Below are 27,811 nucleotides of genomic sequence, written 5' to 3' on the forward strand. Positions count from 1 at the left end.
CATTTTGTCAGCATTGGAGAAGTCATTCTCTATGTTATTAAATAATTATCAAATGATAATTTAAACCTTCGATGTTTGTGGGATATTAATTCTGCAGACGTGCTTTACAAATCCTTCATTGTTGAGCGCACTCTCTAAAATAGCTTTCTCTTATGATGATATAATCAGCTAGTAGGTGACAGCAATAAATGTCTTCATGTCATTTCAGGTTTAGCCTTCAAAAGGAGAAAGAACTAAAAGTGGAAAGAACTTTAATATATGTATTCATTTATGCTGGCATTGACAAAGACTGATGGTTAGCATTAGCATGGCATCTGTCATAATAATAATGATAATTGCTAATGATTATAACAACCACAGCAACAACATGCTGTCACCCAGATATAAAATGGTGCCACTAATCCAGAGTTAGTAGATAAGCTTTCTTTCCCCCACCAGGATTGGGGGTGTAATGTGTGTTCATACATCCTTGTTGTCTTTGATCACCTTTCATCCTGACTCTAACTTCAAGTTGGAGACAGTTCTCCTGGGCCCATCCAGGGACATTCCTGGACCACCTGGTATACCGTATACTATAAGGAAAAGACAACAATCCTTAGCTGCCAGTTTATTTTGGCAGCTACAGTGACAACAGTCATAAAATGTGTCTTAATTAAATATCATAAAGCAATTGGAAAGAAACAACTTCCTTAATTGTTTTCTTGGTAGAAAACTCTTTAGCCAAGAATTTCGCCTCAAGCTCAGACACTTATACCTGCCACCTACTTGACATCTTCACTTGATATCTTATTGGCACCTCCAATCTCAATATGTCCCCAAACTAGTGTGATCATATGTCTGGTTTGCCAGATGCAGACTCAGTTTATGTTGTTGTCGCCATAGCACCAATAGAGCCTCCTTTTGTTTTCAAATGTGTGCCAGTCTAGACAATAAATGACACAGTCATTCTACCCAAAAAGAACTCATGCCCCTCCTTCTCCAACCTCCTTCTGTATCTCCAGCTCACTACTCCACTGATGCCCTCTTCCTCTGCTGCTGGCAGCAGAAGAATGGCCCTGTTCACAGAGCATTCTACCTCTGAAATCTGTCTCCAACAAAGCACTTCTCTCTCCCTGCCTCTGTACTTCTGCACATACCACCGTCTTTTGCTTGGGATTTACTGTGAAAACTCACTGATCCCCTGTCCCTAGACTTGTTCCTTTGCAACTTGATTTCCACCCTTCAAATAAGCAATCAGATCATGTAACCCCTGTTTAAATCCCTGCAATGGCTTCTCCTTGCCCTTGGATAAAGTCCATGGTTACAGGGCCCATCACAGCTAGGCCTCTGGTTGTTCCACTGGGAATTCCTCATTTTATCTTTTACCTTCCAGGCATCCAAGGCTTCAGGTGCTAGGAAGCAGTGTGCCCACTTTCTCTGTGAGTTTCTGCGCGCGCACGCACACAGACACACACACACACACACACACACACACACACACACACACACACACACACACCATTCTACAGTTGGGCATACTCCTCCCCTTGGCCTTGTTTGCTTCTTGAGATTTCAGCTTAGCTCTTAGTTGTTGCTTCCTCCAGTTGTTGCTTTTCTAACCCTTCTAGACTAGATTTGGCACTTTTGCCAGATGCACCCTGCACTTTATCCTAATTGCCTAACATTATCAAATAGACTATATGCTCTGAGTGGCCAGGAACTATGTTCATCTTGCTCATCATTGTATCCCCAGGACCTGGCTCCATGCACAGTACATCACTGGTGGTCAGAAAAGATTCATCAATGAAATGACAACATTCAAATCCAGGGTATCTGAACTGCAGTAGAATGAGCTTCCTCTGTGCTAGCTGGGTCAGACTCTTCTCTTGCCTTCCATAATAATCATTTAAAGCTATTCATTTGGCACTACGTACATTATGGAATTTATATATTACATCATATAAGGTTTTATATATAAGAAATACTATTTGTCAGTAGTTCAAAAGTATTGTTTTTGTGAGAGCACTGGTAATGTAGTTGAAGAAAGAAAAGGTGCCAAGAACTAGTAAACGCAATTGACCTTGGATCAAGGGCTTTGGGATTTTTTCCCAACAGAAAACCTATCCTGTGCCCAGGCCGAGCTCCTGAAAGGCAGGTGTGGACAGTCTGCACCATTCACTAATCTGCTCTCCTAAGTGGAAATTGAAAAGAGCTCCTCACATTTTGTTCAGTTACTAGGAAAGGAATCTGAAGGAACCTCATCTACCTGTCTCGGGAAGCTGACATTTAGGAAAAAGATGTTAAATGATTTATAAACTTCTGGAAAGATATAGGCTGAAAGACCTGCACCTAATTAAAAAGTGTCATCAGCTTTATTGAGATATAATTGACATATGACACATATAACATCATGTAAGTTTAAGGTGTGCAACATGTTTATTTGGCACTCTTATATATTATAAAATGATTGCAACCATAGTGATAGGTCAAGCCTTCGTCAACCTCACATAATGACCATTTTTTTTTTTTTGTGGTGAGAACTTTTAAGGTCTACTCTCTTAGCAACTTTCAAGTATATGATGCAGCATTATTAACTATAGTCACCTTGGTGCACATTAGATCCCCACATGTACTTATAACTGGAATTTTGTACCCTTTACCACCATCTCCCCACCCCTTTACCTTCCAACAACCACCACTGTACACTGTTTCTATGATTAGATTTTTTTTTAAGATCCCACACATAAGTAATAGAATGCAATCTCTAACTTTCTCTGAGTTGCATTTTAGACGTTTTCCTCAAGTCCTGGCGAGATGATTCGAGGTCTGTGGAGTTTGTGTGAGAGGACAGCAAATAAGTGTTTTGTGAGGGATTATCTTAAAGTCCAGAGATATTCTAAATGATAAGTAATCTTTTGTTGTTATTTACTTGTGTTTAAGAATCACTGGCCTTATGTATCTAATAAATATTGCCTTGCAGTGTGTATAATTACTACAAGTTGGTGGAAAGTAATTACTTATATTCCAATATCCAGACCCCAGAGCTTTGGTCTAGAGTTTCTATCTTCTTCATCCCCTTCTCTTCCTATGCTAGAAGATTTTTACCATGTTGTGAAAAGAGTGCAGGTTTTGAAGTCCTTCAGGCCACAAAACATTTGAGCATCTGCAATGCACCAGACACCATTCCAGGGACTGGATCCTAAGCAGGCCAGTCACAGGGGAGTAGGTTCAAATCCCAGTTCCGCCACTTTCTAAGCCACCTGTGAAATGGGTAGTTCTTTTTGAAATGAGAATAGTAACTCCTCCATTGTGGAAGTGGGGGTTTGTGGGATCAACTGGAATACTGAACGTGAAGTAAGTCTGACAGTGTTTTGAATGTCTCAGCAGATGGTTGAGAAATGGTACCATTTGAAATAACCTGGGCACTCTGGTTCCTGCAGGAGGTGGGCGTAGTTTACTGTTTTATGCCTCTTCATCCTATCAGAGGAAGAGTCTAGTTGAAGGTGAGAAGAACAGGTTGAGAGTCAGATTGCTACTAAGTCACAGGCACAGCCTTGGTGTGAAACATATCACATTACCTTTTCCTCTTTACTTGGATGAAGTATAGTGCTGGCTACAGGGGCAGAGCTCCAGACCACGTGACCATAAAGAAATACTTTTGTTGATTGCACAAAGGAGCCGGGAACTATGATTTCCTCTCAAGGTTGCCCACTCATGATTAAATACAAGTGTCCACCTGTGCATTCAGTAAAGACAAACATTCAGAAGATTCAACAATGAGTCTGCTTTATACCCTTTGGTTGGGTGGGGAAAGTACAAAGATAGAAAAAAATGTTCTCATGCTGAGACTGTTTACATCTTTTGTATTTCACAGAGAGCAGCTAGATTCCATGAATTCGCTCTCTTCTTTCTCCTGATGCTGCTTCTCCTTTTCCTCCTGTCACTTCCTCAGCATCATCATAAAATCATCATCCATTTTGGTCCAGTAATTGGGCTAAATAAGCCCTTTACATAACTTTGAGAAACCTGTGTATCCCTTGTCTAACAGGCAATTTAGAAGAGGGGTTTAAGCTGCAGATATTACAAGGCTCTGTATTAGTTTTCTGGCCTACCATATCAAAGTATCGAAGTGGCAGAAATTTATTGTCTAACAGTTCTGGCGGCCAGATATCTAGAATCAAGGTGTTAGGTTGGTTCCTTCTGAGGGGTGTGCAGAAGAATCTGTTCCAGGCCTCTCTCCCTGGCTTCTGGTGGCTTGCTGGCAATCTTTGGCGTTCCTTGGCATCAGCAAGGAGCCATCATCACATCTCTGCCTTCATGCTCACATAGCATTCTCTCTGTGTGTGTCTGTTGGTGTTTCCAAACTTCCCTTTTCATAACAACACCAGTCATATTGGATCTGGGCCCACTCTATGGCTGCACTTTAAATTTCTGCCTCTGTAAAGACCATATTTCCAAATAAGGTCACAGGCTAAGGTCCTGGGTGCTAGGATTCAACACATCTTTTTTGAGGGGGACACTGCTCAACCAAAACAGAGTCATAGGAATAAATGAAATAATTAGGAAGAACATATGGAAGAAAGGATTGAAAAAAAAAGGGAGAATTTCCAAAAGTTGTATTTAATGTTTGAGAGGTATTGGGAGTAAAATGAGCCATTGGCTCTGCTTATTGAGAGAGTGAAGGCAGATGCCCGATATCAGACATGGCCCACAGCAGGACTGTTGGGTGCCCTTTGCTGACTTCAGGGCCCAGCCCTACTATGCTTGAAATATATTCTGTTTGCACTTTAATGAAAGCAAAAGGAGCTCTTTGTATTAACAAGTAATCTTCATTCCAGGAGTGCTAATGGAACTGAATCAATTTGATATTTTTCATGTTGAAATATTCTGATGTTCAGTTTGAAGAACATAATGGACAAACATCCTAAAAGGACTCTTAAGTACTCTTCATTTTAGTTCACAGTCACCAGAGCACAGGCATCATTCCTGGAGAGAGAATTTGACACTTTGGTTCCCAGAATCTACAATGTGTATTTGTATCAAAAACAACCTTGAGGTCATTGTAACCTCTTGATTAGTTTGGGTCTCTGTAGAGATCAAGGGTGTTTGAGGATTCTTGGAATAAGCTATCAAAGAAAAACTTCCCTTAACAGAATGCGTTTTATCTTGAATTAATAATTCAAAAGATGAGATGCATTTGTAAACAGTCTATCAATAACTCCACCCTGAACTAATTGAAATTTAAGTATTAGGGAATCATTGTTTTGTAGCATACAGCATCAGAACTCTGAAAAAACACCTCCCTAAAATACCCAAAGCAAAACACTCAGAACAACCAATTGGTTATGACCCAAACGACCTAAATGTCAATTAGAAGAAAAAAAAAAATTAGTGAGCTTTTTCTTCCTAATCCTGTTGTCTGAAAGCTTGCATGAAGCAACAGCCACGTGACAGACAGAGCTGTTTCTTCACCAAGGATTGCGGAAATTTCTGCACTGTCAGCCTCATGCGTTGTAGCACAGCCTGCGGCAGGCTTTAATTACCCACAAATGTACCACCTGTCGCCTTTCCAGTGCTTAATCACGAAACACATCATGGTTTACTGTGCAATGTGACTGTGAAATGCTGAGTTGACTTGCAGCATCACAGAATCCCAGAATCCACAGAAGGTATACCCGATAAGTGCTATTCCCAGAGGGGTGAGGGGATTGTCTAACAACCATGGATCAGATTGGGTGGAATGGCAGGGTCAGCATAAAGGAAATGTAGGGTCAGCCTAGAAATTCCCACAGGAAAGAGGGAATCTGACTCTCCATGCAGAATTATGGTTCTCCTAAGAGCTGGGAGACCCTGGAACCTGACTGAAGGAAAGGCTTTGTGTGCTGGTGGCTGGCAGCTTTTGTGTAGCCCTGTGAATCCTCCTTCAGTGCAACTGCAGTCTGGGCTCTATGGTGTTGCAGCTGTGCATCCCAGGAAATGGAGAAGGAGGCAGGGGAAGAGGAAGGAACTGAAGACAGAAAGAAGGCTGGTGTGGGACCATAGAGGTCAGCTCTGGCTATTCATGGTGACTCCAGACGGGAGAGGACTCAAACTGTAGCCAGTGACAACTATGCACATCATCACAGGCAGTCATAACTTGCCATTAACAACAATTACATATTTATTTGAATCACCTCTCTCTCAAGGAACAGTTTTGTTTTTTTTTTTTTTTTTTTTTGTGTGTATGTGTGTGTGTGTGTGTGTTATGTGTGTCTGAAGTGCTTCCATACCCTTGGGGCACTGGGTGAAAGAGGTGAAGGGAATAAGAAGCACAAACTGGTAGTCATGAGGAAGTAAGTGCATATAGGGAATATAGTCAATAACACTGTGATAACCATGTATGGTGCCAGTTGGGGTACTAGTCTATCAAGGGAACACTATGTAAAGTATATGATTGTCTAGGCTGTATACCTGAAACCAATATATAATCAAATTAGAAAAAGAAGTACAAACTGGTAGTTACAAAATAGTCATTGAGATGTAAAGTATAGCTTAGGGAAGGAACAAAGTCAATAATCTATACATATAAAAGCCAAGCAACCAGAACGCGGGAACAACTGGAATGACCAGTTGCTTTGATGTGCACTTCAGCTCCAATCAGCATCCCCACCCCTGCCCTGCCCAGAGGAAGGCCGGCTGGCTAATTTCCCATGGTCCCTCTCACCAGACGGCCTGGCCCCAATGGGCCCCAATCAGGGTGTGCTGGCCGGACCCCACCTGTGCATGAATTCATGCACCGGGCCTCGAGTATTGTGATATGTGAATACTGGAGTTATTGGGATAATCACTTGATAAGTTATACAAATGTCTAAACACTATACTGTATACTTAAAACTAATATAAATTGAATGTAATTATAATTGAAAATTAAAAATAATTTTTAAAGAAGAGAAAACAAACAAAAACCCAAAAGTATTTGAACTTAAGGGATGCCTTAGTATCATCAACAAAAAATGTCACTAAATGTCCTTTCCTTTGGGTTAAGACCCGAGGAATCTGTCATAACTGGCCCAATCAGATGCTTTCTCTATAGAGTAAACTGAGGTCAGCGCATAGATTAGTGAGGGAAAGGCATGGGGTTGCTCAAGCCTGGCACTGGTTTCTGGGTGGGGAGACCGCAGAAGATCAGGGAGAGATTCTGAAAGGGATGTAGGAGGGAAAAGAGAGTGCATTAGTTATCAATTGCTGCATAACAATATTGCCTCAAACCTTGTGGCTTAAAAAAACCACACATTTGTTGTCTAGCTTTTCTGTGTCTTCTGTCTCAGTATCTCTCACAAAACTGCAGTCAAGGTGTTGGCCCTAGATGGAATATCATCTGAATGCTCAGCTAGGGAAGGATGCACTTCCAAGCTCATCTGGTTATAAGTGACAACCACAGCAAAATTCGGCACTTTGAGAACTGTTGGACCGAGGGCCAAATGTTCCTATCTAGATGCTACCTTCAGTTTGTTGCTACATGGGCTTCTCAGCATGGTACCTTGCTTCATCAAAGCATGCAAGCCAAGAAGGCTATAGAAAGAATCTGCTAGCAAGATGAAAGTCACAATTTTATGTATTTTAAATGTCCTTTCCTTTGGGTTAAGTGACATTCCAGTGACATTCCATCACTATTGCCATATTCTATTGATTAGAAACAGGTCACAGGTCCCATCCACATTCAAGGAGAGGGTATTACAAAAGGGAAGAATACCAGGAGTTGGGGATCACTGGGGGCCATGTGGGGCTGCCTACCACAGGGAACAAAAAGGGAGAGTAGACATCTATTTTTTTTTTATTCTGCTTTATGTCCGTTCATTTTTCTTCTAGTGATTATACCAAGAATTTCCTTTGGGGAAATTCCCAAAGGAATTCTGGCAGTCCCAGCTTCAGAGGTAGACATGTGACTCAAGTCTGGCCAATCAGAATATCACACGTCTGGTTGATAGTGAGTGGCTTAGAGTCAGACACATGACTCAAGAAGAGCTCATGGAAGACATCGAAACTTGCTTGGGAATCCTGCAAAGATATGCCCCATTTTTTCAGATTGACTTAAAACTAGAAAGGACCTATGGCCTGAAGCTGCTGCCTCCACCTACTGTGATATAAAACCCAAGACTGAAGGTAACATAGCAGAAGGAGAACCAGGAAGAGATAATGAGCCCTGATGCTATTTCTGAACAAGACTTTAATACGGCTGTGCCTTAAGTGAATTATTCCTAATATGCTCAATCCAGTTTGTCTGTGATCTGCAACTGAAAGGGTCCTAACTGACTCAGAAGAAGAAATTAACATTTATTTGACACATTTTAGGGTCGTGAAGATACCATATCTCATCTGAAGGCAACTTATGAATCCTCCACAGTTTCACTTAAAGTTGAAAAATTATTTTACCTATAATAATAAATATATTACCTACAATATTTAGCCCATAGTGAATTATCCTACTTTGGGACCAAGGTTTGGGATAAAAGGTTCCATAATTGTAATTCTCTTTCATCTTTGATTTTGTTGTATCTGTGGGAGCCCAGAGAACAACAAGGGTCCCTCATAGAAATTTATAGCTTCTTCTAGAGCAGATTTATGGCTAATATACTTTATTTAAAAAAAAAATCAAGGTGTGCTATATAGCACAATGCCTTTATTGTCATACATGTGTCTTTTGTAGATTCTAAAATTCTATAGTCCCTTTCTTACTCTTACTCCAGAAATGAAGGGGCATATGCTAACATTTCAATTTACCTCAATTTGCACCAGAGTCTTTTGTTGGCTTTTTTTCTGGGCTCTAAGCTTGAAGGCTGATTGTGTGAATAGGCTGTGTGGGATGTGTGGGGCACACATTAACTGATTGGGTGTTAGAGATGTTAGCAAGAAACAAACATATCTATCTTTTAATAAGCCATCAATATTTTACTAATGTTCAGGTTGCTGTTATATTTATGATATAGTTAATTGGTACATAAAATATATTCTCAGAATACAGTTTGCTTACTTTAAGACACAATGGGGATAATAGTTATATTGCAACCATTAAAGGAATTGCAATACAATTCCAAATGTTAATGTCAGTTTTATTTAATAGTATATATTGAGTACCTATGCTGAGTACTTTACAAAGTGCTGATAAATAATTTTTCAATGATGTTGCAAAAATCATAGGATAAGATTCTGTGGCTAAACCTGACATTGGTTTATCAATGGCACACTGAGAAATATTTGATTAGTTGATATTAATGTGATAACAAAACTATGTAAATGACAGGCACACAGTTAATATAATACAAGAGGGACAAAGGTAGGGGATTTTTTTTTAGACAAGCTCATTCATCAACAGAGATTTATTTTGTGTATATTACATCTTAGGCCAAGGGGCTGTGGCATGTAGCTAGGCATTTTGTGCATTGTACAAAAGCACCTAATCAAAGGGTGAGTGAGAACTGAAACAGAATCTTCTTTATATATAAAATAAAAGATGGTGAAAAGCCAGAAATACTTGGTGAACATATTAATGATCTAGTCACCCATGGAGTGTACATCTCTTTTTCCTTCCTAGAAGAATGCTGACTCTGATTAGCTGTTTGTCTCCTATGCTGCCCATTAAGTTAGGTAAATCTGACCTTACTTATTGTTCCAAGGATAAGCCTTGATGCATTTAAGCCAACCAAAATAATCTAAACTCGGTGGGAATTGATTCAGGAAGAAAAATGAGATATAATTCAGGCCAGTGAGATGCTGGGAGAGGTTTGTGGAGGTTTCAGTGAAAGTTTTTTTCTCATTCTTCTAGGACAGCTTTTAGGAGTAACTCCCCTGCTTTCCCTGGGTGTGAGGAGAAAGCATGGAAGCCCAAATGCTGCTCAAGGCCATTCTGTAATCAAGGGGAAGAGTATTCAGGATGGAGCTGATAACATGGATGTTAGACCAGAGATAGAAAAAATTTGGATCTCTGATAAAATGATTGGCTGCTAGATCAGCCAAACCTAAAGCCTATTCTACCTTTGGGCTTCTGGTTCTCCTTGCCAAAAATGTCCTTGTTGTTTAAGCTGGATTAAAACAAACGTGTGTTTGAGTTGGATTTAGTAGCCAAACTAATATATCTGAAAAAAAACCCAAAAACCACACAAAACAACAAAAACAAAAAACACACCCACCCAAAACTAATATATTTGCTCACTTAGGTTTTCTGTTATATCCTTTTTGCTTTATTGTAGCCCCTGACTCACACCCTATTAGCTGCCTCTCCCTCTTGTCCTATTTCCCTTAGGTGTAGGCTCTAGATTTGCTTCAAATTTGCAGTATCATATGAATTCTTCCCTTTGCTTACTGACTTCATGGCCTTCAAATATGGCCTGCGGATCTGCCTCTGACTGCTTGGTTCATTCTTGGCCTATCTTTAAAAAAAAAATAATTTTATTGATTTTTTACAGAAAGGAAGAGAGAGGGATAGAGAGTTAGAAACATCGAAGAGAGAGAATCATCGATCAGCTGCCTCCTGCACAACTCCCACTGGGGATGTGCTCGCATACGTGCCCGCAACCATGGTACATGCCTTTGACCAGAATCAAACCTGGGACCTTTCAGTCTGCAGGCCGACGCTCTATCCACTGAGCCAAACCAGTTTTGGCGGCCTATCTTGATTGGCAGTCCCCACACTAATGCTAAGAAGGAGACGGACTTCTCAAGGACATTTTTGCTTCTTGAAAAAACGTCCTTTGCATCAGTAAATTGTATCTTGCCTACACACTGGTTGAAACTGAAGCAGCCCACGTGGTCAAATGCTATAAAATACAAAAGGTCAGTGGAGTGGTCTCTCCATCCACTCTGTCAGCTGCACATACTATCAGAGCGATGTGAGCTCTGATATTTACTGACTTGCTTACTTGAGTCCTAAATTGGGCTGCACTCCTGAAGCCTCAGCAAGCTGGTTTAAAGCCGCCACTGAAACATCCCCTCACATCCAATACGTGAGGGTGACAGTACAGCCCATTCCTATGGCACTTGTCATAGCAGAAGGCAGAAGCCCCAGCACTAATGTGGGCAGAGGTGTGCTATTTAGGTCCAGATTTTAATGGGCATATTTTAGGTGAATTTTAATAGGCAGGAAGTTAACACATTTTGTATGTCTCCCAGCCTGGCTCATTTGCCATCATAAATATAAAAAGCTATGTCAAGTTAACTTACCTCAAATAGTTTGAAAGGAGTCAGGGAGAAGGAAAAACTGTGAGTAATCTAAGAAACAGAATTATCCTAGGAGCTGTGTGTGAGTGGAGGGCACTGCATTACCGATGTGACCGACAGGTGGAGTCTGATTTGGCCCTTTTCTGAATTATCCCTATTTTCTAAAATCTTCCCATGGAAGATCTGGACCACTTAGATGTGCTGCCCTTGTATTGAACAAGGATGATTCCAGAGAGATTTCTGGCAGGTTCTAGGGAAATATTCTGAGACTGACAGTTGCTTTGGGGAATAAAGAGACAGCATGTGTCTGCTTTCCTCCCTCTTCTTCTTTCTTTCCTTAGCTCATTCTATCAAGTCATGCAAAGCTTTCACTAATACAATTGAGGCTTATAAACTGTTAGAGGAATCGCTGTCTGAATGAACATCATTTAAGGAAGAGAGGAAGAATGAAAGGAGGCAGGGGATGGGGAGAGAGAACAGAAGGCTCTTATCTAGCTGGTTTGGCTCCCTGTCACCCAGAAGGTTGACTTTCCGGCAGTGAGAATGAGGACGGGTCAAATTATGGTAATTAGGATCTTATGTGGCAGCATTTCTTTCATTTCCTTGTCTCCCTCCATGTTTGCTGGAAGACTAAATAATACACTTCTATGCCTGCACCAAAGAGTTATTCTTGGGATTCAGAAGGGGAACGGCCATCAGAGAGCATGTCTGGCCTGGTTTTCCAGAATGGTTGTTAGGAGGACAAAGGCAGGTGGCTTAGTATTATCAGGTGACCCATCTCTAGGTAACTTCAGAGACTTTGGAAAAGGATCATAAGATTTTAAGACATTTCCCTGTGGTGAAATTATCCAGGTGCTGATTACCTAGTCTGATTGTGCAGTGGATTATCAAAATCATTTATTTTTTTTCCCCTTCTGCATTCTACTAAACATATTAAGAGACTCAAGTGGTAGAAAAAGACCACAGGGAGTGAGGCATAGCTCATTTTCTCAGCAAATGGAGGTCACAGTAATTTCTCCTATCTATCCAGCGTGTACTCTGTTGCCAAGGCCCAGGACTTTGCCTAGCCATCATGAGATATGATTGGTAAATTCTCACTGATGGTAGAGATGTTGATTCTCCTTAGCTGCCAATCAGTTACTGTACAGGTCACTTTTCAATTCACTTTATATTAAACAAGAAAGGAACTATTTGAAACTCCCCAACTGCAGGATTGGTGAGAAGTTCCTGTAGTGTGTTTTAACAGACTCATAATTTCCAGAAGCTACTTTTGAGAAGAAACTATTAGTGAAGCATTGGCTCTCGAATTTAATGTGATCATGCACATCACTAGGTATGTGACGAACATCTGCTTTTAAAGTAAGGGCCCACACTGACAGCCACCCTAATTCTACTTCTTTGCTATCAACATGTGCCCTGTAGTTCCAATTATTCTACATCATTCCCTGCGTGACACATTTACACAGACTTTCATTCTTTGCCTTTTCTGGGAAGCCTGTGGCAACTTTGCCCAGGTTCTGATTATTATTCAAGTCACTGAGAGCAAGAATATCAATGCTATGCATTCACTATGTGCCAATAATGACAGCACTGGGAATCTTCAGGGTTGGTTTCATCTGGTCTACCATCTCATTTTGTAGAAGAAATGAGGGCTCAAGGGGACCTACCCCAAATCTGCTATTTAGAGCAGATCTGGCAAGAGAGTACAAAGACTTTTTATTTTTTTTAATTTTAATTTTAAAATATATTTTATTGATTTTTTACAGAGAGGAAGAGAGAGGGATGATAGTTAGAAACATTGATGGGAGAGAATCATTGATCAGCTGCCTCCTGCACACCCTCTACTGGGGATGTGCCCGCAACCAAGGTACATGCCCTTGACCTGAATCGAACCTTGGACCTTTCAGTCCACAAGCTGACACTCTATCCACTGAGCCAAATCGGTTTTGGCTATAAAAATGTTTTAATGTTATATTGAAATATAATGTGTACAACACTTCCGTTGTATATAGAGAAAAATAAACATATCATATGTCTAAGTTCAGTGAATTCACAAAGTGGGAACATTTATTTAGATAGTACCCTATGCAAGAAATAATCAGTACCTTTACACTTCCTTCCCAACTGTACCATGCCCCTCTCAGAATGACCCCATCTTGACTCTGGATAACTTTATCTAATTTTGCCTGCACCCAGACTTTATATTAATGGACCCAAAATCCTTTACTTAAATCAGCCACCTTTCAACCACAGTTTCTTTCCATGCACATTTTTCTAAGGGAGATAACATAAGAGAGTTCAGCCGTTTCAAAAATGAGGCTGGAAGGAGAATCAAATTCTATTTCAAGGTCATAGTTCCATCATATTCAAATTGGCAGCTCTATAATCTTTCATAGTTAGGGACAAGGGCACTTCTTTGGAGCCAAGTTGCTAAAAAACCAAAGCAAAACAAACCCATTTCCTATCTGGTCAGCTGTAAGTATGGGCCACCTAGTTTTGATACTGTTGTAATTAGCTAGTTATTAATAACAGGAAAGGAGCAAAGGGAAGGCCAGACATTATAGGCATTATATTTGGGCAGCTTCACCAGGAAGATGCAGCTTTTCACTCCCCAGGAAACCACTGGCCCATTATCTGCAAAACACTGGTGGAAGGGGTCCAAACCAAGGGGAGACAGATGCATGTGTAGTGAAGTTGGGGTGACGAAGGAAGTGTTTGTCAGTCATACCTGGGAACAAAGATCATTGGCCAGAGTGGTCATGGCCACTGGAAGTCCGCAAAATTTGGGGAATACATAATTCCCTAAACAAAGCAGTTTGCACTTTTGCGGCTCTCAGTGCTCTTGGTCTTTGTGGTCTTGTCTCTCTTGCATTCTCCCATATGGCCCATGGCTGTGTGGATACCAAGGAACACAAGCTAAGCTAGCCTGATGCTGGACTGGATACTGCTCCAATATGGAAAAGAAGCTCTGGACACTGTCCTTGATTCTAACCCTATTGAAGCCACAGCTACATTTTTTTTTCTTGACAGGACAAAGTAAAATGAGACCTTGGAAATTCAGAGATTTAATTCTACACAAATAAAAATCACTCATTCTCCCATGGGAGCCTCAGAAAATTCTTTTCTCAGGATACTATAAGAAATCCACTCCCATGAGCAAAAAGTGGGGACAAGGACCTCTTCCCACTGGTAACAGCTTCTTCTTAGCCACTTTGATGACAGTTACAATCCGGTAAGTGTGAGTCCCAATCATTCCTTAGAAAAATGTATTACCTTTCTGTGACCACTATTGATTTCCAGCCTGATATATTACTATCCTTGACAATATTGCTTTTTCATCACTGATATTCTAAATTCAGAGACAAAAATAACACTGGAGTATTTCCTAAATTTCTTCACAATGAACAATCAACTTTCTACCTGTCATTTCCTAGAATTATAATGCTAATCTTTCTGTTCGTGTGTTTTCATTTTGATTTAAACACTTAGTTTTCTATGACAGACATTTCCCATCTCTCCTCTGTTTTCTCTCCTTTCTATAGGAGGAAATCTACACGCTTCATTTACTATCCAGTCGTGCAGCTGACTGCATCTTATAAATGGTAGCAAATAGAAGGACCCGATACAGACTAATGGTGAGCTCACGGAAGTTCTGTGAAATATGCATCTTTTGGTCACACATATCTCTTTGCATAGTCAGATACTTTCTAAAGCAGTTTTTTATGCACTGAAATATGTGACTGCCAAATTGGGTGTACTAGCTGTCCAAACTCTTTCAGCATCTTATTTTTCTGCTCTATAAGTTACTGAATATGGAAAAAAACAGAGTAGATCTTCCTTGACTAGTAAATGAAGTTACAGAGGTAAAAACCAGGTACAGGAACAAAGCACTTGGGTTTGCTCTCAAAGGGGCATTTTATCCAGCCAAATGCCTTCTTCCCAAGAGGCAGCAGAATTCTTTTGACATTTGAGTATTGAAGGATGGTGAGAGCCAATAGTAAAAAAGCTATTCATGGTTATGAATAGCACCATGTCAAAGTGAACTGAAATAAGTAGCCTCGGCAGAGGTGATAAATTCATTTGTAATAGTTTGGATTCACATGAATTCTAGCAGTTTTTGGATTCAAATAAAAAAGAAACATGTTGTGACCTTCAGGGGAGAAGTTTGCCATAAAGAAATCATCTCTCAGATAAAAAAGTTATGCTGGTGGGAATGCAGACTGGAGCAGCCACTGTGGAGAACAGTACAATGTTTCCTAAAAAAATTAAAAAATGGAATTCCCATTTGACCCAGTCATACCACTTCTAGGAATATATTCTAAGAAAACAGAAACATCAATCAGAAAGGATATATATACTCCTCTATGTTCATAGCAGCACAATTTAAATAGCTAAGATTTGGAAACAGCCTAAGTGCCCTTCAGCTGATGGGTGGATAAGAAAACTGTAGTACATCTATACAATGGAATACTACATTGCTGTAAAAAAGAAGAGATTCTTACCATTTGCAACAGCATGGATGGAACTGGAGAGCATTATGCTAAGCAAAATAAGTCAGAGAAAGATAAGTATCACATGATCTCACTCATTTGTGGAATATAATGAACAACATAAACTGATGAGCAAAATAGAACCAGAGTCATAGAAACATCGAACAAACTGTCCAACCTATGAGGGAAGGCAGGGGTTGAGAGGGTAACAGATCAACCAAAGGACTTGTATGCATGCATATGAGCATAACCAATGGATACAGTTGGGAGGGGCATATGCAGGAGGGTGGGGGCAGCTGGGGAGTGGTCAATGTGGGAAAAAGGAGACTATGTAATACTTTAAACAATAAAGAATTTAAATTAAAAAAAGAGAAGAAATGGTATGTGAAGAGAATGAGATAACTTAATGGAAGAGTCAGTCTGAGAAGTTGTAGCCAGGATTTGGGATGGAGCACCATGGATGCCTTCTGGAAAACACAGTCTTGAGTAGCCCAGTGGTATCCCCAATAGCTAGGATGATGTCTGTACTGTTTATTAAATTATAAATTAATTGACCTACATCATATGTCAAAGATTATAAAAGCAGTACTAGGAAATCTACTGAGAACACCCTTCATAAAGGAATTAACATTTTTCTCCTGGGTGTGAACAGAAAGAAATGGTTTCTACTCCTCCTATGGTGCTACACACAATTTGTAAAAGGACCACAGCGGATAGTCTGCATTGCACAGGGATTAAAAATTCAGTGAGAAAGAATGAAGAAAGATTGTTCTTTTGTTCTCATGTGTTATATTGTTTTAGAACATGTGACTACATTGGGAATAAGTTAACATTAAATTTTGGCCTCACAGCTGCTGTGTTCCAACAAGTCACTCAAATGATACTTAAAGCAATTGTAAGACTTCCTATACGTGAAAGGCAGAGAATTAAATAACATGAGGTGATGTTAAAAGTGTTTCTGGGTGGTACCCCATGCAACTGTGAGAATAAACCCATTTTGGAAGATGAAGAATATCTGCCACCATGTCCAATGTTGAGAACATTTAAAAGAAAACAAAACAAAGCATAAAGGTAAATGGCTTGCAATACCCAAAGATCTACCTTAATAATTACAAATTGTAAGCCTACTCATACACAGGGCACAATAAGAGAATTTTTTTTAGAACTATCTTGTTGGTTGTGAACAATTCTGAGCCTTTAGTAAATACATAACATTGTTTCTTTAAAAGTTATTTTCTAGTAATACAAATACATTCATGTGAATGTTCTGGGTAATTAAACGTAATTGTGTAATTAGAACAAATGAACCAAATTAAATTACACTAATCATATGTAATACATTATTAGGTATACAAATCTTTTAAGTTTTATATGGAAAACACACACACACACACACACACACACACACACACACACATACACACACAGTGCAGTCTTACCAAACAGGACCACATGGAATTAGAGTGATGTTAGAGATGTTAATGAGGTCTGTTGGTGAGAATGCATGCGTAAGTAGCAGATTGAGAAAGTTTATTCTATGATGATAATAATAGCAACAATTTATTAAGCATTACATTACACCAGGTATTGAGTTAATCACTTTATATATAATCTCATCCAAAATTTGAGAACTATGTGAGGTAGGTGCTATTCTTATCCTTATTTGACAGATGAGGAGGCTGAGCAAATTGCAAGCCAGCTACAAATAATTCCACAGCTTGGCTCTTAACCATGATGCTACTCTGACTTTAATAAAATTGACTATTTTAATTCTAAATATGCCAGTCAAAGCCTCCACTCTCTGCCCTTACATTTTCCCTGTGGATAGCTGAATTTTGTATAAGCATTTCAGTCTGCAACCAATAGCTAAACTGGTTGAACCAGTGAGCTGAGGTAAGAAATTTTTCAAGGTGAAATGATTTCCATCATAGCTATATTGCTCCTTGCTGAGTGTACACTTAATACCCAAGAAGAGTCAGCTGTTTCCAGGAGAAGTTGGAGGTGGTAAAGAGTCTGTCTACCCAGAGGGTCTGCTGTGGAGCTATGGAAGAGTCTGGTGCATCAAGGAAAGTGTCTCTGCAAATTGGTGGATTTGGGGTCAGGGAGCAAGGACTGGCAGGACAGGTGGGGGCCAGAATACAGGGGCATTGTTGGTCCGACCTGTGCTAATGAAATTAACTCTATAGAGATGGGAGCCCATGGAAGAGCTAGTGGGGTTAAAGCTTGAGCAGTGTGACAACATAATGAGAGTTTCCCTTTAGAAAGAAAATCTAGCATTAGTGTAGAGAATGAACTTCTTGGAGGAGCAAATGGAGAGAGAAAGAAAGCTACTGCAGTAGTCCGGTTGTAAGAAGCTGAGACCCTGGGGAAGGAGAGAAGTGGCCAAGTTCTTAAGATATTTCTAGTCGAAGACCAATAGGGTTTGTATATTCAGTGAATGCAGGCTGAAAGAATAAAAAACAATATTAACTAAGATCATGAGGATGAACTTTTTTTTTTTTTTATCTCCCTTAGGAGGGGTTAAATAAATTAACTTTTGGATATGATGAATTGAAGAGTCCTATGGGACAGTCAACTAACTATTCAGAGAGTAGATGGAAAATACAGTTTTGGAGCTTTGATTTGGGTAGGGGCTAGAGATGTAGATATTTATTCACTTAAAATATTTATTGAGTACCTCCTAAGTTCCAAGTCCTATTAAGTTCCAAGTCCTAGTTAAGTGACTTGGGCTAGAGCAGGGAACAGTCATCAACACATAAGTGGCTGGCAGAGCTGGAGGAGTGGGTGGCAGAAATTCTTGGGAGAGTGAGAGCAAGAAGAGTACCAAGGACAGAACCCTAAGGGACCTTGTCAACTGAAGGGAAGAAGGAGAGGAGGAGGAGGGAGCAAAGGCGGTTTAGAATGAGTGGTGAGAAGGGCAGCAGCACGTGGTATTAGAGGGAACAAGGGGATGGAAACGGATCCACTATTTCTTTAAATTAAAAAACTATTTTAATGTGGTAAAAAATACAAAGCCTAAGCCTAAAATTTACCCTTATACCCATATTTAAAAAAATATATTTTATTGATTTTGTACAGAGAGGAAGGAAGAGGGATGGAGTTAGAAACATTAATGAGAGAGAAAATTGATCAGCTGCCTCCTGCACACTCCCTACTGGGGATGTGCCCAAAACCAAGGTACGTACATGCCCTTGACTAGAATTGAACCTGGGACCCTTCAGTCTGCAGGCTGATGCTCTATCCATTGAGCCAAACCTGTTAGGGCAATCTTACCCATGTTTAAATGTGCAGTTTAATAGTATAAGGTATATTTATATTATTATACAACAGATTTCCGTAACTCTTTCATCATATAAAACTGAAACTCTATACTCTTTAAACAACAACTCCCAATTTCTCCCTCCCCAAGCCCTGGTAACCAACATTTGCTTTCTGTTTCTATGAGTTTCACTACTTTATATACTTCATGTAAGTAGGATTACACATCATTTTTCTTTTTATATGACTGGCTTATGTTCATAACATAATGTTCTCAAGGTATATATCCATGTTGTAGCATATGACAGGAGTTCCTTCCTTTTTTAAGGCTGAATAATACCCCATTGCATGGATATACGCATTTTGTTTACCATCAATAGACATTTGTGTTAATTCCACCTTTTGGCTATCGAGAATAATGCTGCTTTGACACGGGTGTCCAAAAAGCTTTGAGACATTTTTAATTCTTTTGGATATGTTCCCAGAAGTCGAGTTTTTGGACCACAGGTTTTTTCTTTTCCGTTTTTGAGGAACTACAATACTGTTTTCTATACTCTACTTGTTTTTTAATATCACTGTCTAATTCTGACTAGGAAGAATAGAAATAATAGCTATTTTGCATATTAGCTTTGTGTTCAGCAGAATATTTGTATTATCTTATTTAATCCTCAAAACAACATTCTGAAGAGGTATTATTACCTCATTTTACTCGTGAGGCACAGAAATGTTAAGTGGGCCTCAGGGCTAATTAGGACTTGGAACTTGAATTCAGGTCTCTCCTGATTTTCAGATGTAGCCATTTTGCTGTTTTATTTCTCATGAGAAGGGCTCACTTTCCCACGTTCCCTAGTGATTCATGAAGTGTTTTTCATAATTTGCAGAGCATTTTGCTAGTCATAAGGTTACATTTAAAACGATTGAGTCAGTAATTATCCTGCCACGCTTTGATAATTCAGTCCCAAATCTTAAATAGTCATAACTTTCCATGCAGAAAAAAGAAGTAGTTCATTCCTACAACTCTGGTGAGCACTACACTGAACCCTCTGCTTAAGCTTGGTGTCTGCATTGTACCCAGTTGCTGTTATTGTATAGAATTAATGAGTAGTTTGCAAACTAGTGTCATTTCTGTGAAAGTTGATGGACATGTTAATTATACCTTATTTAGATTTCACAGTTGCATGACCCAGATTCTTCTTTTCTGCCAAATTTCCGAAGATTCAATGGCATTTTAAAAAATCTAGCAAGCACAGTTAGGCAATGCATAATAAAATGCAAGCAATGACGGAAGTGGCCATGTGGAAATGGCAAGATGATGTACTTGGTTCATCTGACTTCAGGGCTGGAGTAAAGTGGTCCATTTTCAGGGTTTTAGGTTGATTCAACAGTGCATATCTTTCCTCTCTGGGGTTTAATTAAAATCTTTCATAGGCACTATATCTACTCAATGTCTCCTTACTATTATGCAAGAATAGAAACATTTATTTGAAGCTTGATCCCAGCTGATTACCAATATTCTCAGTGCATTAAATCTCTTGTTTTTGGAGTTTGTAATCTACCTTTCTAGAAAACTGGGCTATGAAGACAGTGAAATGGCCTCCCTGGTCTTCTGCGGAGTAATGACTGTAAATAAGACAAACTGTGTTCTGTGAAGTGCTGGGTTGGCAGATTCACATCACCTGGGAGCTTGTGAGAAATACACTTTCGTTTGGGCTCCACCCCAGACCTTTTCGATCAGAAACACTGAGGGGTGGGGCCCAGTGGGGTAGAGGCTTGGATGTGGTTCGGAGGCACCTCCAAGGTGCGAACACTGGCTTAGATTCGGAGAAAAAGGAACATTCAGGGGGCTCTTGAACCTGGACTAGAACTTTGGGTGTTTCAGATGCAGGATGTCTTCGCCAGAGTTTGGGAGGAAGGCCTGAGGAAGGGCAGCGGGGATGGGGAAACTCAATCACCTTGGTCACATCTAGATTTTAGGTCTGATTAAAAAAAAACACAACCAAAAACTTGTATTTGGCATTGTAATCATGGCAATAGGCCTAAATGTCATATTTCTGAATGCATCTTCTCATCAGTGTGGGCATATAGTTTCTGTCGCAGCCTGAGTGACTTTGGACTCTAGTCTTTATAACTATGATGTCTGCCACATGAAGCTTCACTGTTGTTAGGAATACACTTAGTTTAGACTCACTGGATCTATACTCTTCGTTGGCTTTGGTCTGGTACCATCCAGTTTATTCCTTAAACCCCAACTAGAACATATGGGCAGAGGTGATTTTTGGAATCATACTCTCCTTTTCTTCTAAACAATGTGATCCAAGATTCTGATGCAAATTGAATGTATTTTAGAGTACACTTGCAAATCCAAGATGTAAGAAGAAAGTGAGCACACATTTTTTATATTCCGATAAGCTAAGAAAAAGAGATGGAAAAGAAAGTTAGAGCATCTAGAAGAAAAATAAGCCTTGTAGAGAGGAAGGAGGATTGTTAGTTTTGGGCTATATTGAGAAGATGTGCATTTTTAAAGTTAATGAGTAATGTAATAAAAGGTTCCAGTTACATTATTACAGCGGCTGTTTGCTTCAGGGCAAGCAAAAAGTCTTTGAGGTTTTAAATCCCATTTTTCAGTCTGGTAGGAGACGGTATTTTAAATTCTTGCAAACTATTTCTTTAATCTCTTAACTTTTTTTTTTTCTAGCTGGCAACCATTTCTCACATTACTGGCAGGAAAATGAAAAAAATATTTTTTTTGTATGTGTACAAAGAAGGGCTGGTATTTGGGCACAAATGGGCCATATTAAGAGAGTTGAGGTTTGCTGGAAAATATTGTTTGGTTAGTAACCCATGAAAATTAGTATCTCTACTTAATTGCCTGAAATGCATCATATTAATGCATTATGGTTATCCTATTTTGAGCCTTGGTGTAATTCAACCTTTGATGTGTGTGTTGACAATGGGGCAGGACCTTGAAATTGAACCTGCTCCAGAAAAGCCAGCAATTTGCTGTGACTGTAACACCAGAGCTGATGGCTCAGCATTCCCTTGCATCAGAGAGAACAGGCGAGGGGGAATTTCACAGTGTGGTTTTGCTCTAATGTAGAAAGATGCTAAGACTCGTATATTCTGCCCCCTGAATGAGGTCTTTAATCCAGCATGCTCCTTGTACTGCAAACAGAGATCCTCAGCGCAACGCTCGCTCGGTACAAGGAACACGATCAGGAAGAACTGAATATCCAAGAGTACTTGAATAAAATGAACCATATCTTGATGCTCAGAATATAAATAGTCAAAGCTCTCTTTTCTTGCAAAGCCCAAGTTCTGGAAAAACACTGGGATGCAGTGACAAGCATTTGTTAGAGGCTTCACTGGGGTTTAAGCATTGGAAAAAAGAAAGGCTTTGTTGACCTTTGGTTGCAAAGACCCACCTTGTCTGAGGGAAGGCATAGAAGTGTACAGCAAAGAGGTAAGAACTGGGTCCTGGACACAGGCTGCCTGGTACCAAATCCTGGCCCTGTTTCCCATTAGCAGAATGACATTGGACAAGTTATCTAAAAATCTTTTGGTTTAGTTTTTTTTTTTTTTTTTACCTCTACCATGGGAAAATAGCCAATCTAACTCATTGTTAGGGTTCGGTAATCCTTTCTAATAAAAGGCTAATATGCAAATCGACCGAACAGCAGAACGATCAGTCGCTATGATTATTATGATTATGATATTACTTAGAACCATGCCTGGCACATTACAAGAGCTCAAGAAATTTAGCTATTTCTGCCAATATCATTTTAATTTTATTAATGAGCACCCTGTACAAAGAGGAAGAGAAGTAGAAGCAACACTTTCTTCCTGTCTTTTCTCCTTTCCCTTTCCTTCTTTCCCTTCCTATTTCCATTTCTTTGCCTCATTCCAAAAGGAATCTGAAGCTGAGGAATAAATGTTGAGCATGTTTAGTGTTATGTGGTGGACAGAAAAGGGCTGGATAAGGGGCCCACCCTATTCCAGTGACTTCATCTAACTAATATCTGCAGTGACTATTTCCAGATAAGGTATTGGGGGTTAGGACTTCAATATATACACTGGAGGTGGGGCGTGATACAACCCACAACACTGGGGACATTTCTCAACGTCTTCTCAATGTTGTTGTGTTCTACGATTTTCCAAGAGGGGCATAAAGTCTGCATGGAATTTCTGTAACTTCTCTAATGTAAGAGCACATTTGTTCTGCTGTGGAGCATCATGATGGCTCTGTGCTATGACTGTGGTTTTTTGGGCAACATGAATGAAGACAATCAGGGTTGATCATAATAAGGCACAGGAATTCCCCCCTCCATTTCACCTAAGCACCACCCTGGCTCTCCCCAAGGGGCACCCTGCCTGTCCTTGATTACCTCACTGGGATGACGGGTGCAGCCAGCACCCCTGTTTGCCCTGTCAGTTCCCAGGTGGGCAAGATACCCCCAGGGGGACTTCTCTGGCTCAGAGGCAGCTGGTGTGGATGCCAAGAAGGCTGGGCAGCTGCATGTACATCCAAGCAGCTGTGGTCCCATGCAAACTAGAAAGAAAAGCCCACAAAAGAGAAAATGACTTAAGATTTTAATAAACAGGTTACAAGAAAATCCTGCCTCAGCTTCTCTTTGTGTTGCTGTCACAAGCACCCCTCCCTTTGAAAGCTAACATTCTTTTATTTTATTTTATATTTTATAGATTTTTTTTATAGAGAGGAAGGGAGAAGGATAGAGAGTTAGAAACATCGATGAGAGAGAATCATCGATCAGCTGCCTCTTGCACACCCCCTACTGGGAATGTGCCTGCAACTAAGGTACATGCCCTTGACCGGAATTGAACCTGGGACCTTTCAGTCTGCAGGCCGATGTTCTATCTACTAAGCCAAACTGGTTTGGGCGAAAGCTGACATTCTTGTTGACATTGTTGTTAACAGTACTCTCAAAAAGTAATTACCCAATAAAGTTAATGTTAGCCAGATTGCACAGAACTGGAATTAAGACTGTATCTGATTGCAGGATTGAAGCCTGAGTCATGTGTCTTGCCCGTTGAACCTGTGGCTTGTCTGCCTTGAGAGCAGGAAATATCCTGGGAAGGAGGCTGCTATTTATATTCTGAAGGTGAACCCTCACTCTCGAAGGAAGGAGCCCCGAGGACACTTTCTTCTCTACCCGAGGCAGCAAGGGAATGAGATTTCTGCTTTCTGCTGTATCTCTGCAAAGTGATGTTGCTGTTCACTTTGCAGGGCAGCAGTTGAGTGCAGCTGCCCTTTCCGGGTGAAGATTGTGTGCTGAGGTGATATCAGAACAGAAGAGGGCACTGCTGTGCGGGTTCCAGTGTCCTTGAGGGGCTGGTTGAAAAGGCAGTTTGAGTTCCTTGTCTCAGCTCTCCCCTCTACATGCCCTGGGAGCATGTGGCTGTGAGACAGCTCACACAAAGGCCATTAGATTTGAGCAGAAAGAGTGTAGGCCCTGGGGTCAAAAGAATTGGGTTCCAATAGTCACTATGTCATTAGCTGATTGAATGATTTTGGGCAAGGCACTTCCGTCCTTTACACCTCATTTTTTAATCTGTCAAGTGGGGATCAAAAATTCACACTATCCTTCTAGAGTGAGTGAATAAAAGGAATAATAGACATGGAAGTATCATAAATGGGAGCAGTTATTATTAGCCTTAAATGATTGGCCAGCAGGGAAGTTGTCATTTTAGGATATTAAAAATAATAAAAACAAAACTAAGGAGATTAAATAATAAAAACAAAACTAAGGGAAAAAATCCAAGGTGTCTTATTTTCTTCAGAGAGGGCTGTAGGGTAAGCAAATCACTCAGGGATGAGGGTTCTGAATAGTATGAGCAGTACTAATTAGTAACTACAAAATAGAGCCAAAATATCAATATTCATTGGGCTTAAAAAACTATTTTCTTTTAAAAACATTTACTGAAATACTCAAACCATAACTACAACTATATAACTAGTTTATATTTCCAAAACGTATAGAATTGGAGAATATGAATATATTCTCAACTGAAACAAATGATCTAGAAGCAAGAGCACTGAGTAGACAGATGCTACCTCCAACAGGAACAAATCATGGGAATCCCACTTCTGTGCCTTTGTTCTCGCTGGTAAAATGGAGACAATTTCTGTTCTATTCAGTGTATAGAAATGACATGAAGTAAAATATATATCCAAAAAAGTGAAAGCGCCACACACCTGGGAGGTATATTATTTTTATCATTTAGTCAAGTCTCTTCTTATTCTAACTTAATTCAACAAACATTGATTGAGGGTCTATAGGAGATATAAGTTTGGTAAAGAGTTTTCATACTGTGTGGCTATATGAAGTGAGAGGAGAAATTGGGGGCTTCAGGCTGGAAGGACTGGGGAGGGTTCAATGCTATTCTAGAATTTTGGGAGTTTATAAGTGAAGAGAAGGAAGGTACCTGCATTTAAGGAATTCACATTCCGTGTGAGATGGCAGATGATGTTGGCTGGGAGGGGAGTAAGGGCTTGGTGAGGCTGAAAAAGTTGTGAGGGGAGGAGAAATCATCTAGGAGGAGAGAGCAGAGTTAACAAAGGCAGAGAAGGGGGACCCACAGTGGCTACGGAAAATAGGCTTCATTTTTGGTTTTATTTCTTATTACTTGGTAGAAGCTTCCTGAAATCTATTTTGAGGAAGATATTGAAATTTCCTTCAGGGTCATGTGGAAGAGCGCCAGGATCAATTAATGAGGTCTGCAATGGCTGTAGGAGGGGAGAATTGGACTGTGTGTGCCAGACGATTGCCATTCCCAGAGGGGTCCCATCTGAATAGATTATACCTGTGTCATTATGGTCTGTGCTCTTCCAGTTTCCTGAGAATGTTATGAAGCTCAATAAGCAAGTATTATTAAGTCCAGCATTTATGTGCACATGAACAGTTATTTGGATATTCTCAGAGAAAGACTGTCCTACATAAACGCAAGGGTTACTGGTTACCTCTCCAATCTCTAACCTCCTCTACATTGAGTCCTCAAGTAGTTGCACAACTCAACTGTGTTTCAAAGACTCTCTTTTTGTTCATGGCTCCACTTTTTTCAATATCTGGATCCCAATTCAAAGTTAACATCAGCCTCTGAGATTCTTAGAATCTTTGGTTGCTTATTTGCTATTCTTATTCTGTTTGGAGACATCTAATTTATCTCTCACAGCATTTTAGAAAATAGTGATCTACCTTTTCTTTAAGTCTCCTGAGAAAACTATACAGCTCTCCTTGCTAACTATCCTTCTTTGCCTCATATCTCTTACAGTGTATTGAGGTTCCAGAATTCCCCATAGTAGGCTGACTCCAGGTTTTTGTCTGCGCCTACTTTTGTAGATAAGGGTTTGAGAGAAAACCCTATTATTTAACATTTGATATGTCAAATAGATACATTTAAAAATTCCTTTCTCTGCTGAGACTGTATTACTTTTAAGCCATTGTCCTGTTGCAAACTTCTACTTTGTATGTAAAAAATAAATTGTTAATTTTTTGGTATTGGAGTAACTGTAAGAAATTGCTATTTTTTTTTTTATAGGTAAAAAGGTCGACTGTTGGCAATTCCCTAAGGCTCAACCTAATATTTGTATACCTTCTTTAACAATCCCAATCTTGAGAATTTGAACTTTAGGCTGTTCAGGGAGAATGTTTTGTACTTAGAAAGGCAAAAGAAAAGTGAACATTAATATTGTTTAGACATGTCTCTCTGTCCTCAAAGCCCATTCTTTTTATTTCCTCCTTAGTGACAGAAAGAAAAGCTGCTCACAGGTCTCTCTCCCCATACCTGAAGACTTTGACACCCCTCAACTCAGCTTTGATAGATTACATAAACCCAGAAGGCAGCTTGTCCCTTCTAAAATTGGATGGAAATACTGGTTGGATGGAAAAAGAATGTATTTAATGAAGAATGCCTGGGATGTCTGAAATGATATCCACACCTCTATTTTTTTCCCCAAGTGACTGAGGGCAATCTGGTTCTTTCATTAACTACTGAATAGCATCTGCACTTAATAGCTGATGGAACTTGTAGGAAGACCAGGCTGGTGTTCAGAGTCGTTTTGTCCAGGCATCCCATTTCATTTCACTCGTACAATCCAACGGTTGTGTGTGCATGTGGTTATGGAACCTGAGTGTTCTGACTGACATTTGTATGAAATATTGCAGTGCAACAGAATAGGCCAATTGGAGAGAAGGCTGTTTCCGTTTGATAAAAGGTGGTAACAAACTTGTCTTCTCAAAAGGGGATGCTGAAAGTAGTGTCTTGCTCTGGGAAATAAGTCAAACAAGCCTCTTAGTGATAGGGACCTTGACTGCTGGCCCTGTTTCTCATCATCTGAAAATTGTCAGTCATAGAAATGATGTAACCAGCTGGCTAATTGGTAAGGATTCTGTTGCTAGGAAGGGGAGCATCTGTAAAGACAAAGGGATACTAAGAGACCCTAGGAGTTCCCTGCATGGTCATTTCATATAGTTTAGTCACATAGTACCTCTAGCAATGTGGGCAAAGGAAAAGGCTCAAGCCCAACTTCACTAATAATATGGCAACACAGAGAGTGTTTTCGCTCCCCAGGGACAGGCGTGTGAAGTCAGTTCACAGAAGGCCAATGAAATGTTACCCTCTGGTGTTAACTTTTTCTCGCTGAGCAAAGAAAAGTGTTTTCAGTAAATTCTCAGACTTTCTCTACCAACTGACCAGGTCACTGCACTTAAAAACAATACTACAGAACATGAAGATTGTGAGGAGGGAGAGTCAGAAGCCATTAAACTCTGGGTTTTATTCTCAAGCCAACCTGCGGATTTGGTGATATGCTCTGGCCAATCCATTTAACTTTTATGGTTTCTTCCCCCCACCCCCCCAACAATATCATTTCCACC

The 27,811-nt window shown here is 40.0% G+C and overlaps 1 protein-coding gene across 4 annotated transcripts in view; it reads right to left on the minus strand.

Annotated features, from left to right (window-relative positions):
• The window catches only part of LHFPL3 (LHFPL tetraspan subfamily member 3), a 392,623-nt gene that overhangs the window by 58,459 nt on the left and 306,353 nt on the right, over positions 1 to 27,811 (minus strand). Inside the window, exon 3 of one of the 4 annotated variants that reach the window (XM_084897862.1) lies at positions 6,841 to 7,156. The exons of the other annotated variants lie outside the window; for them this stretch is intronic. Within the exon in view, the coding sequence (XP_084753988.1) occupies positions 6,999 to 7,156 (158 nt within the window). The 3' untranslated portion in view covers positions 6,841 to 6,998. Of the gene's footprint in view, positions 1 to 6,840; positions 7,157 to 27,811 lie in introns of those variants that run through there. 4 annotated transcript variants of the gene reach the window in all.

Source organism: Pipistrellus hanaki (assembly GCF_964339955.1).
Source record: "Pipistrellus hanaki genome assembly, chromosome: 10".
In the NCBI taxonomy this organism is placed as follows: Eukaryota; Metazoa; Chordata; class Mammalia; order Chiroptera; family Vespertilionidae; genus Pipistrellus; species Pipistrellus hanaki.